This window comes from Phytophthora cinnamomi (genome assembly GCF_018691715.1).
Source record: "Phytophthora cinnamomi strain GKB4 chromosome Unknown Contig61, whole genome shotgun sequence".
NCBI lineage: Eukaryota > Oomycota > Peronosporomycetes > Peronosporales > Peronosporaceae > Phytophthora > Phytophthora cinnamomi.
The window spans coordinates 494394-511922 of NW_027150994.1; the positions used below are offsets into that span (position 1 = coordinate 494394).

Consider the following 17529-nt stretch of genomic DNA (forward strand, 5'->3'; position numbering starts at 1 on the left):
ATAGACCTTCTGCAATGCGTCAGCATTCATATGTGCGAACCGAAGATGCCACCGAAACAGAGAATTATCGGTAGAAACCACAGACGCGACGACACGAGCAGGTGCATGATGACTCCGAGTACGATAGTTTCCATTACTCTTCTCAAACACAATTGCTCTTCCATCCTTCCACATTAGACGCTGTGGAGTGCCATTTTCGGGGTATCTGGGCTCGCACTTCCAGCCTTCTTCCGCCAATACATTCACACTCAGCAAATTCACATGACAACCAGGAACATTACGAACCCCAGTCAAAGTGTACCTTAGTTTGCCTCCGCTATTTCCACGCGGATCCTCTGTGGACACAAATGATATTTCCAATTCTGATACCAAATGTTCCCTTGTAATTTCGCCGGTCCAGGACTCATGTGGTGTGTTCGTCTCCTCAAAATGCGGAAAACGGAGCATGAGCGATCGGTCAGCACAGGCGTGAGTAATTGCAGCAGAATCCAAAATCCACTCCAAAGAATTAGATACATTCGGCGGAGAAGCAATACTCAACTCTGAGTTTGTTATAGCACACGTATTTTCCAGACGTCCAATCATTCCTAATGGTGATAGCTGAGGGGGACCGCCTTTAGGGCCTGGCTTCTTGCCACCATCGCTGTTGAACTTGCCTCCAGCACCTTGTTTTGACGTACCGGCAGCACCATGTTTCAGATCAAATTGCCGCTTTCGACACACATTCTGGTAATGCCCCTCCTTGCCGCAATAGAAGCACACTCCCTTCTTTTCGTTTGGATCCGCCGCCCTTACCATGAGGTTTTCCTCCTGCATGTCCGGTGCTGAGCTTGCCCCACTATTCTGCTGTCAAGAATCGTTGTCAGTCTTGTGCTTCTTGGCCACGTGCATGATCTTCCCGGTGTCCTCGTCCTCGTCACGAACAAGCTCATCCATTTCTGTTTCAGACTTCAGCGTGTTCAGTACTTGCTGGAGCGTTGGCCGTGTGCCAGGAACCATGATCCGCGAGAACTGACGCACCACTGCTCTGTGAGTGTGCACCACACCCATGAGGATCACATCTACCGTAAGATCATCATCTATCACGCGACCTAAATTCGCCAGTGCACGGCGAGTGTCGTGAATCTCCTGCAGCCAAGTATCCATCGTCTGCTCACGAGAATAGGTAGCATGAAAAAATTTCTTCATCACCCAGACATAATTTGAAAACTCTCTTTTAGTTTGATGAGCTTCCAAATCTTCCCACATCTCTCTTCCCGTGGGAGATCACACATCCTCTCAGCATCCTCCACTTTTGCCCCACGAAGCAAAGTATCCTTCACAAAGAAATCCAACTGGTCATACTGTTGTTGAGCAGGACCAGCTACAGCAGGGCGCAGAATGGTGCCATCCACTAGACCCCACGTATTGAACCGGTGCAAATAAGCCTTGACTTGCGCTCGATAAAGATTAAAACTGCCTGCCATCTTTGGAGGTGTCTTGTTCACGTCGGTCGATGAACGTGGCGGCGCCACTTGTGAAACAGTGTTCACGACAGGAACTTGAACACCCGCAGTTACATTCGCAGCTGGGACTCCGCTTCCAAACTGGTGTACGGCACTGCTGATGACGGAGGCTGCAGAACAGAGACTTCAGCAAGACTCGTCATCGGTAATGCTGGTACTGGCATTGGTGTCGATGATGGAGTTGACACAGCCATCATCCGCCGACTTCCAGGTGTCGATGCCGTACCACTGAGCAAATCTGCCATTGACGGAAAGCGCGACATTGTTCACGTTACGTAATCACAGGAAGAGTCTCCCTTTGGGCTCATAACCTAACAGCTTTACGCTGCCACTTGAGTCGAGTTTGTAGAGGTCGTGAACACGCACAGCAGACACGTCAACGCAGTGTTCGCCCACTTAGCAGTTTTGGGATTGCGGGAGCTCCACCAGAGTGGACTCCTTTAAGAGAAAACGCGTTGTACTAAACTAAACTAAGTATCGATCGGGCGGGCGACTACAAACACCATACAAACTACAAGTATCTGAGGCTGTGAGCAGCACAGGCCTCATACCGCCCTTCAGTGCAAAGGAGTGTGTTATACACGATAAGCGTTCAAGTTAGACCGCACTATATTGGTGGTGTTGTATTAGTTGTAGAACGCCCTAGAAGAGGGCGTTTAATTCACAGAGTGTTCAAATACTTTACCGCGTACTATTTGGTATTCTACGTTACATGTACACTTAACATTGTGATGAGAGAGAATGTGCGTCTATTCACTTAGTTACTCTAGAGGATAGACAGTTAGTAAGCTCTCATGCGCTGCACTAATCCTAGATCGGGCAGCGTGAATTCCTGCAGCGTTGATACGTTCTGCTGATGAGACGTTATCTGTGTCTCGCCCGCAAAGCGTTCGGTGCATACTTGGAGATATAGTCCGCTTAACCTCGTGTTTTAGGGTGACTTATCTCGTCTCGATATGGGTCGAAGTTGTCGAAGTACGCAGTCCAGATAGCGGCTTCTTGGACGTTCTCATTCATGGTGGCATTCTCATGTACAGCTCGGATCCTGTGGATCCAAAGTTGAGTCGGGGTGACGCTACATGCGACCTACCAATTTTTGCGATAGTATCCAGCCAATTCCTCGGTCCACCTCCCGAAGACTTGTTGGAGATCGTCCTGTACGCGTTGGGAGATTGGTGGGGCTCTTCGGGTGCTGATGTTGCCCTGAAATTTCCGTAGATCTGTCTTCGTGATGCTGTATCCTGTCCAGTGGCTGACCATCTTTAACCAAATGCTGCTTGCCCGTGGACACTCCCAAAAGATGTGTCTGTGGACTCACTCACTCCGTCTTCATAGGGACAGCCAGCTATTCTTTCCGAGCCGTGTCGTAGATTCAGCTGGTTAACCGTGATGCGGTACCATACCCACGTTTGAAAACTCGTGAGCATATTTTTCTTGTCCCAAACTTGCCGTGGAGTTTGGGTCAGTAGACCTCCTTCCCACGCATCGGCTGTGTCTGTCGAGGTGATCTTTGTGATTGCTTGTGTCTGTCCTTTTGCTAACAATTTTCTCGCTTGCTTGAATGGTTGCTATTTTAATGCCTGCAGTGCATGTTTATTTTTGATCCTGTTCGCTACTTCCCAAGGAACTTTGTGTAACTGGGGGTGATAGTCAAATACTAGCCCTTCCAAGGCGGCAACTGCCTTGAGCTGAGCTGCGTCAGGCAATAACTCATCATTTGGGTGGATATTCCACTCGACTTGGTTTGCCGCTTTCATTAGCCGAATCCCGGTGGATGTTTGGTGGCCCATCCGGTGTTGGGGTTGCTTGGATGAGCCCGGGCTGCAGTAAAGTCCAGCGATAGCGTAATTTCTCACAATCTGCATGCCGGAGTGTAATCTCAGTCGCTGGTATATGATGACTTCCGTGAACTGTCGGGGGACGCGATCAAGATGACTAATATCCAGCGTGCTAGCAATTTTGCCCCATGCATTGCCTGTCCAACTTCACGTTTTGGGATGCGGATCGTGTACGCCCTTGGAGTATCCCTGGTTATCTGCAGGGTATCTATGGATGTTACTGCGATCTTCTTGTAGGTTTTGTGGTACAAGCAATCCTTTGCCACTTCTGGGACCCATGAATTGTCAGCCCAGGCCATGTGGGAGCAGTATTTCCGGATATGGTTTGGCATGTTGGCTGTGAACTCTGGTAGTTCTAGTGGAAAAATCACTGTCACTCGAACCGTCTAAATGTCTTCGTGCTCTTTCCAAAACAAGATCTGGTCTTTGGGCTCTAGCCACGCTTCCTGAATTCGTTGCTGTCTCTGTAGTCTTTGTTCTCCTGTGGGTGCTAGCCAAAGACTTACGTCTTCTTGGAAGAGGAACCGGTGGGTCTTCCAGTTTTCTGGCGTCCCCCGTTTAGAGAACACTCTAGGCATTACCCAAGGTTCTTGCCATAGGTTCCTTGTAATCGTTGTGGCTAGCCAATTTTGCCACGCTTTTCGGTATATATCATCCGGGCTAAGGAGCCAGAGTAGCGTGTGCTTGACTCGCTGGCTCTTTAGGCCCTTGTTCAAGTGCCGCCTGCTTTCTTTGGTATATAAACAAGACTTGGTGTGATCTTGTGTCTGCAGGATTCCGTTCGCGCGAGGCCTCTCCATAAAAAGGTTTCTGAAGCTTTTCCAAGACCCAAACGATGTCTTTTGTTGGCGGAAATGCACTAGCCGTGAACTGAAGAGACAGTAGGAACCCCACATTGAGCAACTCCACTCTGTCGGCTACACTCGTTGCTACTCGTTCAGCTGTGGCTAATCGGCGTTTCAGCTTAGCTTACGATCTGCCCAGTTGATCTCCACCAGGTTACCAAGCCCGACTTGATGACAAAGGTATCTCACAGTTTCACCTGGTGCTAGAACGGGAATCCCATGGAAGACAGGCCCCTGCTCCTGCGTATTGAGGAAGATAAATTTGCTTTTCGTGGGCTGAACTTGCAACCCGGACAAGCGTCCAAATTGGTGCACAGTTTGGAGGACTTGTGGCAGCTGATTACAATCATCCAGGTACACCGTGGAGTCGTCCACAAACGCTGAGAATTTGTGCCTTATGTTCAGCTCCGACTGAATTACTGTGATCCTTTGTATGGTCTGGCATCGTGTTATCGCTAATCCCAGCAGTTCTGCGCCGAGTATGAACAGTAGTGGTGCTAGGGGACACCCTTGTCTGATGCCTGAAGCGACTTGAATCGGTTCTGTAGTTTCTCCGTTGACCGCGAAGCGAATTGTGGTACCCTCATGAAGCTTCTCCACAAGCTCGATGAAATCCTCGGCGAACCCGAACTTTCTAAGCATTGTAAGCAGGTATTTTCTATCCATAATGGCGAGTGGAAATCTCACAGCGGTATTGCTATTTTCCTGTCACACAATGCGTGAGGTAATGGATTGCGATGCTGGTGCGAGGTGGGTGGAAGCTTTCCTGGACGACGCCAATGAAGACGAAGCTGCATCCAGTGAACGAACACCTCGTGGTATGGAGGTACCTTCTGGGGGGATCACGACCTGATCGGGCGCCAAACAAGTCCAGAGCCCCTGCCGGTAGACATTAGACTGCTGGGCCTGCGTCACAAGAGCCCCATCGACGACGGCGCCCGCCACCAAGGTCATGTAGCCACTCCCCCTCCCCCCCCCCCTTCTCCCCCGCCAACGTGATGTCTGTGTCACCATCACGGATAACTTCTATCCAGGCCTCATAGAGAGCTTTATCTCCCGATACCCGACAGTTTGGTCCTCATGTGGCCGCTCATTTTGATTGTGAGCCGACGTTACTCACGCTACTCAAAGCTATTTTCACGGCCAAATTTGGCCACAGTAATATCGCTGGGATCGGAAAGCTATTTTTTGATTGGCATTTGAGACCCCGCCAAACAAAATGACGCTTATCTACATTTGGTTCATTTTGTAACCAGCCATATCACGTTAGAGCCCGATGTTTTGTGGTCATTTTGAGCTATCGGTTGCCCGAAAATACGTAGTGGAAGTATTTGTAATGGCCAGTCGAAAAACGTATCTCCAGAGAAAATTAAAAGTGCCAATTTTTTTTTAACCGAGTTTGCATGCGATGCAACCGGAATTGGAGTCTGGTGTGTGCGGATCACCGCCAGAGCAGGAAGCTGAGTTGCATGAGAAGCAACCAGTGAAGTTGGTTCAGCAAGGATCGCAACCAACAAGTACAACGGAGACCTTGGAGGTGAACGCAGTGAAGTCCGAACGTACGAGTAGCCTTTTCATCAGGAAGGGTCGCATCAATGGCAGAGATGTCCGAATTCTGTTGGACACGGGTGCAAACACGAACATGATTATGCCAGGTTTGGCTAGTAATGTGCTTCTGTCAAGACGACTTCAAGCTCAGCGCTTTGATGGCACGTTAACGCCGGCGACGGATGTCAAACACGTGGAAGCACCAGTGAGCATGGATGGATACTTCTTTCCAGCAATCGAGTTCGTGGAATGGAAGTTGCCAGAGTCGCACGACGTCATTTTGGGGAAACCGTGGTTTAAGGACTACAACCCTCAAGTGGATTGGCAAAAGGAGGAGGTTGTCATACGTGACCGGATGCAATTCATCGACGTCGATGCACCGTCGTTCTCGCACAACTTGAAGGAAGGCGAGTATGAGCAGGTGTTTCGGGTGAAGATACAACTTGTGCCCGAAGTGGAAGGAATTCCAGTACCGATCTTCAACGTAGTCGGTAAGGAGTTCAAGGATGTGTTTCCGGAGCAATTACCAGGCGGATTGCCTCCGATGCGTGAAGTCAAATTTGAAGTGACGTTGAAGAAGGGGGATCACCCAAGCTCTCGTGCACCGTTCCGCATGTCGAAGATGGAACAGGATGCTTTCGAAGAGTTTGTCAAAGACAAGTTGAAGAAAGGATGGATTGAAGTGTCGAACTCGCCGTGGGTTTCGAACATCTTCGCTATCCCGAAGAAGGACCCAGTCACAAGTCAAATACCGAAAAGGGCTGAATGGTTGCGTAGCGGCAATTTGAAGATTCCGTTGCGTTGGGTGTTCGACTACCGCTATCTCAACAGCATGACTGTCATTGCCGAGATCCCGTTGCCATTAATCGAGGAGTTGTTCGATAAGATGGTAGGTTGTGTCATCTGCACGTTGATCGACCTTGCGCAGGGATGTCATCAAATGCTGGTGGTGAGGTCAAGTCGTCCGTACACTGCGTTTCGAACACACAAGCAAACGTATCAGTGGTGTGTAGCGCCCATGGGAGTGGCTGGGATGCCAGGGCCATGGTCCAGGCTCATGCGCAAGCTGTTCGACAAGTACGAATTTGTCGTCGTGTATCTCGATGACGTCTGCGTCTTCTCGAAGAGTATGGAAGAGCATGTGGAGCATCTGCGTGGTACTGCGTCACGAGAAGTTTTTTGTGCACATGGCAAAGTGTTCGTTTGGTCAGTCCGAAGTGGCTTTCCTAGGACATGTTGTCTCACAGGCAGGAGTAAGCGTTGATCCACGTATAACGGAAGCGATAGCCAAGTATCCGACTCCGACGAATCGAAAGGAGTTGTTGAGTTTCTTGGGTTTGGCAGGATATTATCGCAGATTAATCTGTGATTTTGCCGAGATTGCTCGTCCGTTGAGGGATTTGACGAAGGGAGATGCCCCATAGAATTGGACGAAGCATGTGGAGGACGTGTATTTGCATCTCAAGCCGTACTTCAACAAACGCCTACGCTGAAGTTGCCGGGCTTTGAGCGACCGTTTATCGTGACGACGGACGCGTCAGGACATTGTATTTGCGGAGTTCTGTCACAGAAGTATAACGGAGCAGATCATCCGATTGTCTTCTATTAAAAACGTTGGATAAACACGAGCGTGGATGGCCTACGCATGAGAAGGAGCTAGTTGCTACCGAAGTGGCTACGGAGAAGTGGAGACACATATCTGAATGGACGTCCATTCGACGTCTATACGGATAACACAGCCTGTTCGTGGATGTTGCATCACTCACGAGTATCACCAAAGATGGTTCGCTTTTCGCTATACACGTTTACGTTGTATCATGTGCGAGGTAAGATGAACGTTGTAGTGGATGCGCTCTCACGGCCTCCACCAGATGGACTGGAAGACGAAGAGGAGAAAGAACCACTTCTTCCGGATGTGACGTATACGGTTCATGACTGCGACGACAAATGCGCGAAGAAACCTGCACCAGTTCATGACCACAAGTCTGCAGTGTTGCGCAACTTGTCAACGGATGATACTCACCTGCTACTCGACGATGTCGACATTCGTGGGGAGAGTCGCCCTGTTGGCGTAGTACAGCAGCAAGTCAACAGCGTCGACTATCATTTTGTAAGTCCGCACTTGGCCCCCTGAGACGAAAAGAGCGTTTCAGGAAGGATACGAATCAGACCCTGCTTTCAAGCAACAGTGGTCTAATGGAGCAGGAAAGGAGAAGTTCGTCAAGTACAATGGGCTTCTGTTTTTCGAACAGACGAAAGGTGAAACTGTCTACCGACTTTGTGTGCCGAAGGTAAAAGAACTTCGCACAAATGTCATGATCGAATTTCATGATGGAAAGACGTCCGCGCATCCTGGAAGTCGACGTACGTACCTGAAAGCAGCGCAATGGTACTACTGACCGACTATGGACCGCGACGTAATGGAATACGTTCGCACATGTGAGACTTGTGCACGATGGTAGTCCAGCAGACAGAAGAAAAAGGACTACTGATGCCGATACCAGTGCCAAAGGAATGCTGGGAAGTGGTGTCAATTTCATCACGGATTTGCCAGTGTCGGAAGGGTTTGATGGAATACTAGTTGCAGTGGACAAGTTGTCCAAGCGAGCGAAGTATGCAATAACGTATTGGGAAGGACACGGCTAAAGTGTTCTTTGATGCAGTTGTTCGGCATCACGGATTGCCGAAGGTCATCATCAGTGATCGCGACTCGAAGTTCATCTCGGAATTTTGGAAGTCATTGATGAAGTTGATGGGTATCAAACTCAGCATGACAACTGCGCACCGAGCTCAGGCAGTTGGCCAGACAGAGCGCCAGAACCTCGTGCTCGAAGATGCATTGCGATGTATGATCTCGTATCACGGTGACGATTGGGTTAAGCACCTAGGGACTATCGAATATGCGCATTCGACCCTCGTCAACGCGTCTACGAAGTTCGCGCCATTCGAACTTGACACAGGACGTAAGGTGTCAAACATCGTGGCAGAGGAGATGAAAGACCTGCTGCAATCGGAGAATGATGTGACGCTCGCGGAGTTCGCGAAGAACTTTGCGAAGGAGCGACAGGAGATCGTAGAACGTGCTCAGAAGAGTTTGGAAGAAGCTCAAGCAAGACAAAAGGAGTACTTCTCGACAGGACCAACACTCGCACCCACTTCAACGACACACACTTTTCGGGCCCAACACGACACAACGGCACAAAAGCTCTGTACACACACCCGCCCCACTATAGGTAAAACGTAATGGAACTTATCTCGTTCCCCGCGTCCACGACGCACCGCCGTGTTGTCAGAACATAGAAGGATGGAAATAGCTGTCAAAACCCTGGTCTGAATTTCCGTCTTGTCCATTCCCTGCAGCTACAGCAAAAAAATCTCCAGCAACTTCTCTATATCTTTCAAGCATTTAGCTTCACAGGGGTCTTTGGCAACGAGAGAATGCACCTGATCAGCGATACTTCCATCACACAGGTACGAGGCGAGGTCTTCCTCCTCAGCATCAACCTCCTCACAGCTTTCATTTGTCTCGTAGTCACCATCGTCAACCACAGAAGCAATAGGCGAACTCCCTGACCAGTCACTGCCTTCATCCGCGCTCAACACGTCGTCCGAGCTAGAGGAGGCGACTGCAGAGTCCGCATCTTCGACTGACGGTGCACGGGCGCCCACGTGGAAGCTGGTTTCTCCTGCCTTCCCTCCATCTTTGCTAATCTTGGACTGCGTGAGCTCCAGTCAAGTATTTTAACGGTCATAAAAACTAAAAAGCCCATTTCTCCGATATTCATTTAAGTGCGAAAATGAATGGCACATCTTTAAACGCCGATATCTCGAAAACGTCAAAACGTAAATAAGCGTCAATTTGTTTGGCGGGGTCTCATTTGGCGCTACTGTTGGTGCCACCTGCAACCAAATCCAAGCCAAATTTGGCATTTGTGGGCTGGATAGCTCGACCGGTACGGTCACCCTAAAACCTTAATCGTTGTGCTCGTTTGATTGGCGAGAGTTTCGAACTTGAGTTTTTTTTTAGCTCGCTTGGTCCTCTGCTCGATACATGTAGCATGCTTGATTTAACCCTTTCGTGATGAGATAGCGCATTTTGCGCCCTTTTACCAAAACTTCAACTGCAATTCCACCTTTTTATGACAAATGAGAAAGGTTGTTAAGCGTAATCATCAGGTAATCATGTTCAATACAAATGCCATACATACAGTACAGACAACGACGGATAAATCCGGGCGAGACAGATCCCCATTCGATCCCCATACAACATCTAACCCCATTTTTATCCAATGAAACGCTTAAATGAATTATTTTAGAGCCAATCAGAAAGGTAAAGATAATGAGTGGTGTGAAGCTAAACTCCTTTGCCGACACAGTAATTTGAGGTCAGTTGCGCAATGAAGCGCGTCGAGCACGTGACGGCTACAGGGTACGAAGCGGCACAACTGGGCCAAGTGGCGGCCGGTGGTGGCCCCCAGGCGGGCGGCCAGCACCCTCCCAAGGACGTGCTGACTAGAACCAAGTAAAGCAGCTGGTAGCGCGTGTAGGCGCCGCTCTGCAGGTCCGCCTCGAGGTTCCCTGAGTCCAGGAAGGCCATGCTCATGAGCCACCCAGTTCCCTTGTAGGACTAGAGCACGGACCAGCTGAAGCGCCTCCGTCTTGGGAACGTGGTTGGGGGCATCTGGAGCACGCGGGGGGGGGAGAGAGCGAGCAGCGCTGAGGTGTGGGAGGTTAGCATGACGCATATCCGGGTGTGAGGTTGCCTCCGAACAGCTCACCGTTGTGCCAACCGCTTAGTGCTGGTGTCATGGGGCCACTAAAAAGCGAAGCTAAGAACTAGTGCTAAAGCTACTGGAGGCACGTCAAAAGAAAAACGCCTTCGTGCTATTCATGTCATTATTCCTGTGTGGAACGCCATACCGACAAAGGCGATAATTCGCAGCATCAAAAAACAATTCCTAGGTACCCGAAGGTAACTGTCTAAAAAGACGTTTTTTTTTTGCTTTTCCACACGGTTTCAACTTCGTTTTCTGTACCATAGGTTAGTTTATCAACCAATCCAATCGCAGAATTTTTACTCTCCGGATTTTTGTGTCGGGAGCGGAGATTGCCTTATAGTATGGAGGATGTTATTGAGTGACTCCGGATTTATCCGTCGTTGTCTGTAGGTATCTAGATACCCACACTATGTCATTGGCAAATCACAGTAGATGACATGTCCCATGAAACAGAATATAGATACATGTACTGTACCTCTGAAAAACTTTGGCACCTTCAACCTTTTAGTTCAAAGAGAAAACCAATAGTAATGTGATATTACAGTATACAATAGCTGGTGCGTACTAGACCTTCCTATCACATCGTCGGGGGGTTCTCGTTGAACGCTTTCCCTGTTCGGCATATTCTGGTCGAAGACTGGGTCTTTTACTGGGACCGGGTATAAACCCAGCGGGATACCCGGTAGATGGTGAAATACCCCTAACTGCGCGAATAAGTGGTGCTTCTCTGAGGAGAAACATCTTTCTCGAGACAGCAAGCATATCGTGATTAAATCGATCTCCCAGCAAATCACGGTTTTTTCAGCGTGTAGCTGTGTGTTCTGCCGATTTACGTGGACTTTTCCATGCCCACATACAAGACAAAGTCAAAATACCAGTGTAAGTGTGTCCAGTGCTGCCTGCACACTGACGAACCCCAGTTAATGATCTCGACCGGTACGCTGGTGACTGGACAGATGCCGAGATGTGTCCTCGCATGCTAGCGGGTTCATATTCGAACCAATTCAATACCATGTCTGTGCATTACCACACCGAGCAAGCAGTATGCCCCCTCATACTTCGCTCAGAACCCGCGCCTCTACGTGTTGATCTCGCTCCCGATCGAACCAGTGCAAGCTCGAGTCGATGCACTTGGATAAGATCGAAGGGTAGCGAGCGTAAGCGCGTTACAGTTGGCATGGGAGTGCTCAAGTGCAGGAGTTCGTGAAAAGCGTGATATTCAAATAGTTACATTGCCTCTCTTGAGCGACTGATTTGCACACGAAAAACCATAGATTATCCCGAATTACCTAGTCTTTTGTAGGTTAATAGGCCCCTCATGCGATTTGGCATGGTCTCGGGAGGATCTATACTTTATCACCAAAGATGCGATATTTGCCGAGGTGCCGACCAACTCCCTATATGACCTAGTATCACCAGGAAATACCACGCCAAACTGACAATGCGCAATGGTGTCGGCGCTTACCCCGCCTCACCAATCCGTCACCTGCCAGCGGTGCTCGAGGATAACCTGGTACTTCTTGCGTAACAGTGAACCACTTGCCATTGTTGCTACATTGTAGCGGTGGCCATGGTGTGAAGACATAGGGTTTGCTGAGGGGTTTGAATTCGGAAGTAGCCTTGGCGTTTCGGCGGGATAATTCAAACTTGGAGGGCGGGGGACGAAGAATGCGTCCATGTTTCGAACAGTAGATTAAACGATTAGGTATGCTAAATATTACTCTCGTCTTTTTCCATAATTGCTCTGACGATAGTACGTATAATAATGGGCAGTTTACTATTGTGAAAAGCACTCAGAATGTCTAATCGGATAGTAAATCGGCTGATTTAGATACGGGAACCCTTATTTATTTCGACCCATCCCTTATTTAGAATTGGGAACCCCTAATTATAATCAGTCTTATGGAGCATCGCGTCAAAGCTATTTTAGAGTCGGAACCGATTTGGTCTCTAAATAGGCTGAAATGTCAGCTCCAACCTCGGCATTCCGAGGAAGTCCGCACAAATAAATCCACCGAGCAAGCGGTTATGCAAACACTAGCCAAGATATCAGTCAAAAGAGGAGGAATCACCAGGACGAGCAGAACCAGCGTCCGTGTCGAGGACGCGGAGTTTCCCTTCGACCCAGATGGCACCTTTGATGACCTTTACGCGAGAGCGGAAGAGCGCATCGTAGCCGCGCTAGCTGCTTTCGATATTAGAACGTTGCGCCCTGATACTAATCTCTACGGTAAGCCAAGTCAAGGCGCCACTCAGCAGGGCTGGGTGGCTTTAACCACAGCTCTCCATCGAAATTCTGCGGCATACATCGTGTCTCCGCTGTCTCTCTCCCTCACCACTCTGTTCTGACAAGATGGCTTTAGAGCCCAGTTCCCCACTCCTATTTAAGCCGACTTACTCAGATTAGTACACACATTAACTTCCTATTCAGTACAAATTACCACGTATCGTTTTTGCTCACAGCCCCGATTTACAGAGCTATACGGAGTGACAAAATCACCGGTTTTCACAATAATCCCTATTTTGTAACCTTACCTATGCCACAAACTGTCCGCGACAAAAAAATGACTAAGCACACAACTGGGTTACATGTGTACTAGTACATGTGTACACGTGTACCCGGTACGGTACTGTGCCACACACCTGATCACTCTCTCTTTCGCTCAGTCATGTCGGACGACCATGCTAGTCACCAGCTCCTGCGCGGCGTCAGCGGCTTTTTGTCGGCGCATGACTCTCGTCCAGCCCCGGACCACGGCATCACGCTCGAAGACCTGGACAATCAGCAGCTTCTGGCCGACACGGACGCGCTGCTGCAGTCGCTTCATACCGCCTCACCAGACCAGATCTATAGCCCACACACACAAATGTTGATCAGCGACACCAAATTAAAGTCCAAACAAGAGCTCGCCAAGGAGAAAGCCGGACAGCGTCGAGATGCCTACCGCAAGCGCCAAAAGGAGGAACGGGCCATTTTGCGGCTACAAGACGCCGAATTGAGCCGACAATTGACCAAATTGCAGCAATTCAAACGTCAAGAGGCAACGCAAAGTGCACCTGGGGACACTTTGGCTCTCGGGGCCTGGAAAGCCATCGCCACCAGGCAGTACGAGAGCAGATTGGAATCTGAAGCTCTTCAGAAAAGACTCCGAGCCGCAGTAAATAGCCACGCGTTGATGATCCAAGATTTGGAGACACTGCTGAGGAAACGGATGCGCGAAGTCGAAAAGTTGACTTCCGTGGAGGTTCCCGAACTGTTCGATAAGAAAGCGAGGCTCGGAATGAAGGATGCCATGCTCTACAAAACCTATTTCGAAAATCTGGACGCTCTTTATGAAAGGATCGACGAGGTTTTCCAAGAAGTTGGGGTGACGCCGACGCCGGGTGGAATTTTGAGTGGGGAACCAACGAGGAAAATGGACGGGGATACTGAGTACTTGGAGAGGATTGGGGTAGGCAGAGTTCCCTTTACCTTTCAACGGACTTGTGACGCGGTCTGGGAGCTGACGTCGATGCCATATCGGCAGGAAGGACGGAAGGTGTATGATGGGTTACCCGACCCGGAAAACTCGTTGGCATTTCAGTTTTGTTCCCCTCATCGTAGAGAGAACGGGGAAGTGTGCAATCTGCGTTGGTATCATGTGGTGCGACGCTATGTCGAGAAGTCACGGATGGTGGTGGTGTGGCGAGACCTTTGCGAGGCGGACGGGGAGTTTCCAGGATTAAACTCGGACGAGACAGGATGGGCCGTTGTCCATGCGCCAACTAACGACGACAATTTTGCTGCGACACTTGTGCAAGCTTGCATTCGCTTGGTGCCGATGCACTTTCAGTGTGGAAACCCCGACAAGGAGGGGGAAATTGGTCAGTTCATGGAACTAGTAGTCAAAACTCAAGTTGAAGATAACCAAGAAATCGAACGCATGATGGAACGACTCTTGCTAGACGACGCGCTCGCAACGGACGTATTGGACATCGACGAGAACGGCGACTTATCTTCATTGTCACTTTAACGTACAGAGCTTTTTGAATACTTCGAAGTAGTTTGCAACACAAAAAGAGAGAGAAAAAATAAACTAGATCAAAAGTGTCTGTGGTAAGGGGAGTCGAGCGTGTATATCCTATCCTATACGGTAACCTTACATCAAGGGGCCACGTCACACAACCAATCAACTCAGGACCACGTGGTGAGGTCACACAACAACGATACATGTATCTCGACGCCATAGTGTTTGTACGTGTACCTTCTGTAAAAAAGCGGCGGGCGCTCTCTCAGCTGCCACGCTGGCTATCCATACGTGCGAGATAGGTGCCTCTGTGTCACTTGTCTTATCAGTGTCACATATTATACGTCGAGCTTACCTCAGCACGAGTCAATTTGTGGACAGCAAACATGACGACCGCGGTGGCCCCTGACGCAGAGTTTCTGGAGATCTCGATGTTGCTAGACGCTAACGACGTCGTTGGAACGATTCCAAGCATCCAAGAAACCGAGGGAAACGTAAGTGGTCATCCCGTTGTGGTACAACCGGCCGCTGTATCCCCCGGTCGAATCAATAGCACCGACGCCCAAGCCCTTCGACACCTCCACGATGAAACCAGTGCCAATGAGAAGGAAGCCACCAAGCGACTCACTCGACGGCAGAAGGAGGTTCGTCGGAAGCAACGATACCAGCAGCGGCTCAAGAACGAGCGAGAGACCCTCCGACGCTTGGAGCGAGAACTAACTACGCGGCTGACTCACCTCCAGCAAGAATACCGTCACAAGAGAAACGACACCGCGACCAATGTGGTTGTCGTGAACTCGATTTGGAGAGACCTGGCCATCATGCAGCGTGAGCACCTCGATCAAGCTAAGGCGAAGCAAAAGAACCTCGTAGCCGCCGCCAGCATGCAAGCCTCCTACATAGCCACGTTGCGTAGTCTTGTTCCAGAAAATGTGCTCGGAATGGCTGCTGTCAAGCAGGAGATTTCTTTTGCCATGGCGTCCAGTCTCCAAATGAACAAGCAGGCCGACCGAGCTCTATTCGCTGAGCACTTGCGTCAGGTCGTCGCCGACTACGATCAAGTGGAAGAAATCTTTCGCGAATTTGATGTTCTCGGGATGCCAAACGGAATGACCCGCTCAATGCGAAAGCCCACGACCGGCAATGGCGGTGAGTACTTTCAGCATTTTAACAGATTCACGCAGCCATTTCCGTTGCACCAGACGCAACAATCCTGGTGGACTCTTGCTAGTTTTCAGGACGTGATCAAGGACCGAGAAGACTACACAGATTTGGCCGACCCAAGCAAAGCAACAATCCTCAGACTTCACGTGGTGCGGACGCTGGTGACTGGCGCTGCTGTGTCCTTTATCCAGCGGTACATTTTTCGCCGAGTTGTGGGGAAATCCAGCGCAGTTTTCACGTGGAAAACTTACTCGGAGGGCGAAGGATTTTTCGCTGGAATGCACATGGAGGAGACTGGATGGGCGCGTCTTCAAGAGATCCCCGAGGACGAAATGACAGTGGTTGGAGTGTGTGTTCATCAAACACCTGTGCACTTTGGATCTGCTACGCCTCGAAAAGGTAGTGATCACGAGTTTTGCGAAACGATGCACGACTTACTCCACGAAAATGCCAAAGTCATCACACAAATGCTGACGAAGATGCTAGTGGGGGAGACCTTGTCGGACATAGACATCTGACTGGAGGATGGGACTCCGTCGATGAAGTACAGTGTAGTGGTCTCGAGCCATGAACGAATACGTAGGCTACATATAAACATCACAAACGTACAGTGCTACAACAGCATATTATTATGTTAGTATATGGTTTAGAATTCGCAAGCATGTTCACAGAGTACGTTAGTTTCGACTGGAGTGGTTACAACTCAAATTGCGTACAACGTAGTTGCGATCAGCTCGCCCTGTCAGGGGAGAACAACGAAAACTCGTCATCGTTCCGACTTCTATCAGCAATTAACCTGCATTTTACACCAAATGTTTGTAACACCACCGAGAAATGTTTAAATCCTTTTGTCTCCAGTGGTAAGATAATGAGTCTCCCGCGCGTACGGGTAGGCTCAATTTTGAAAACAAAGTTTCCACGCTACAGAAATCGAATAGACAAGCAAGATAGGCGAAGAGAAAGAAGACGTAGAGAGCGCTCAGTTTTTCCTTGGTTTGATTGGCGTTATCCATCATGTCAACATTGCAGTGGGAAGTTGGACAAATCGACAAGAATCACAATAATTTTGTTTCGAGAAAACTAGAGATATAACGGAGAAACGGCTTAGTACAGTGGAAAACCGATCACCTAGAGAGCTAGACACAACTTATTAATAGAGATACTTGAAACGAGCAAGATCGCATCAAAAATGGTTAACCCTTCTAAGACGGTGATGATTCTGGTTATCATTAACGTATGAATTAACGTATGCTTGCAAATCAGTACACTATACACTGTTTCAAGCCCTTTCGAGTGACACATGGTCAAATCAAGTCCGCTAATTGGTTGATAAGGTGTGGTGGGCAGTACAAGAACAATGCAAAACGGAATTGCGATCTCCCTGCAAAATCGTTGTTCCCAACAGCAACGATCACACAAGGCAATCCAAGTTGACCATCATTCAACAAGTTTTCTCATTCATCCTCCATACCACCCACCAACCAGCCTACTCCTCGTCTGTCTGCTAAACTACACCGGGCCGACGCTTGTTAACAAACCTGATCTAGTCTTGCAGTTTAGGAGGAATGGCCGTGCTGTTCTTCTAACTCTGGTGCCACAACTCGTTGCATGTGAGCGCGCTGCCGTGCTAAAGCCGCCTCGCCTTGTTGCACAGAGTGACTCTCCCCTTTTTGGCCTCCGAGCATTCGCCGCAGAAATAGCTCATCTCCAAATTCCTGATGCTCCCTCCAGCGTACCTTGCAGAGCCACAACCGTCGCTTTGCGCCGTTCATCTCCTCCGTCTTCTCCAGTGTGTGTTCTTGCTGCGGCAGTGGCTCCGTCACCAAATCTGCCATGTCGTCACC

At 49.4% G+C, this 17529-nt stretch overlaps 3 protein-coding genes across 3 annotated transcripts; 2 read left to right on the forward strand and 1 right to left on the reverse strand.

Annotated features, from left to right (window-relative positions):
• Positions 1-849: 849 nt before the first annotated feature.
• On the reverse strand, positions 850-13488 carry IUM83_17594 (uncharacterized protein; the record flags this gene model as incomplete). Its single annotated transcript, XM_067942555.1, has 3 exons — positions 850-1149; positions 13353-13362; positions 13460-13488. 3 exons carry the CDS (start codon positions 13486-13488, stop codon positions 850-852), a joined length of 339 nt encoding a protein of 112 aa, XP_067787372.1.
• Positions 13184-14527, forward strand: IUM83_17595 (Rio kinase; the record flags this gene model as incomplete). The annotated part of the gene is made up of 2 exons (XM_067942556.1): positions 13184-13966; positions 14042-14527. 2 exons carry the CDS (start codon positions 13184-13186, stop codon positions 14525-14527), a joined length of 1269 nt encoding a protein of 422 aa, XP_067787356.1.
• A 380-nt stretch (positions 14528-14907) lies between these two features.
• Positions 14908-16203, forward strand: IUM83_17596 (uncharacterized protein; the record flags this gene model as incomplete). Its single annotated transcript, XM_067942557.1, has 1 exon — positions 14908-16203. One exon carries the CDS (start codon positions 14908-14910, stop codon positions 16201-16203), a length of 1296 nt encoding a protein of 431 aa, XP_067787367.1.
• Between the last annotated feature and the right edge of the window lie 1326 nt (positions 16204-17529).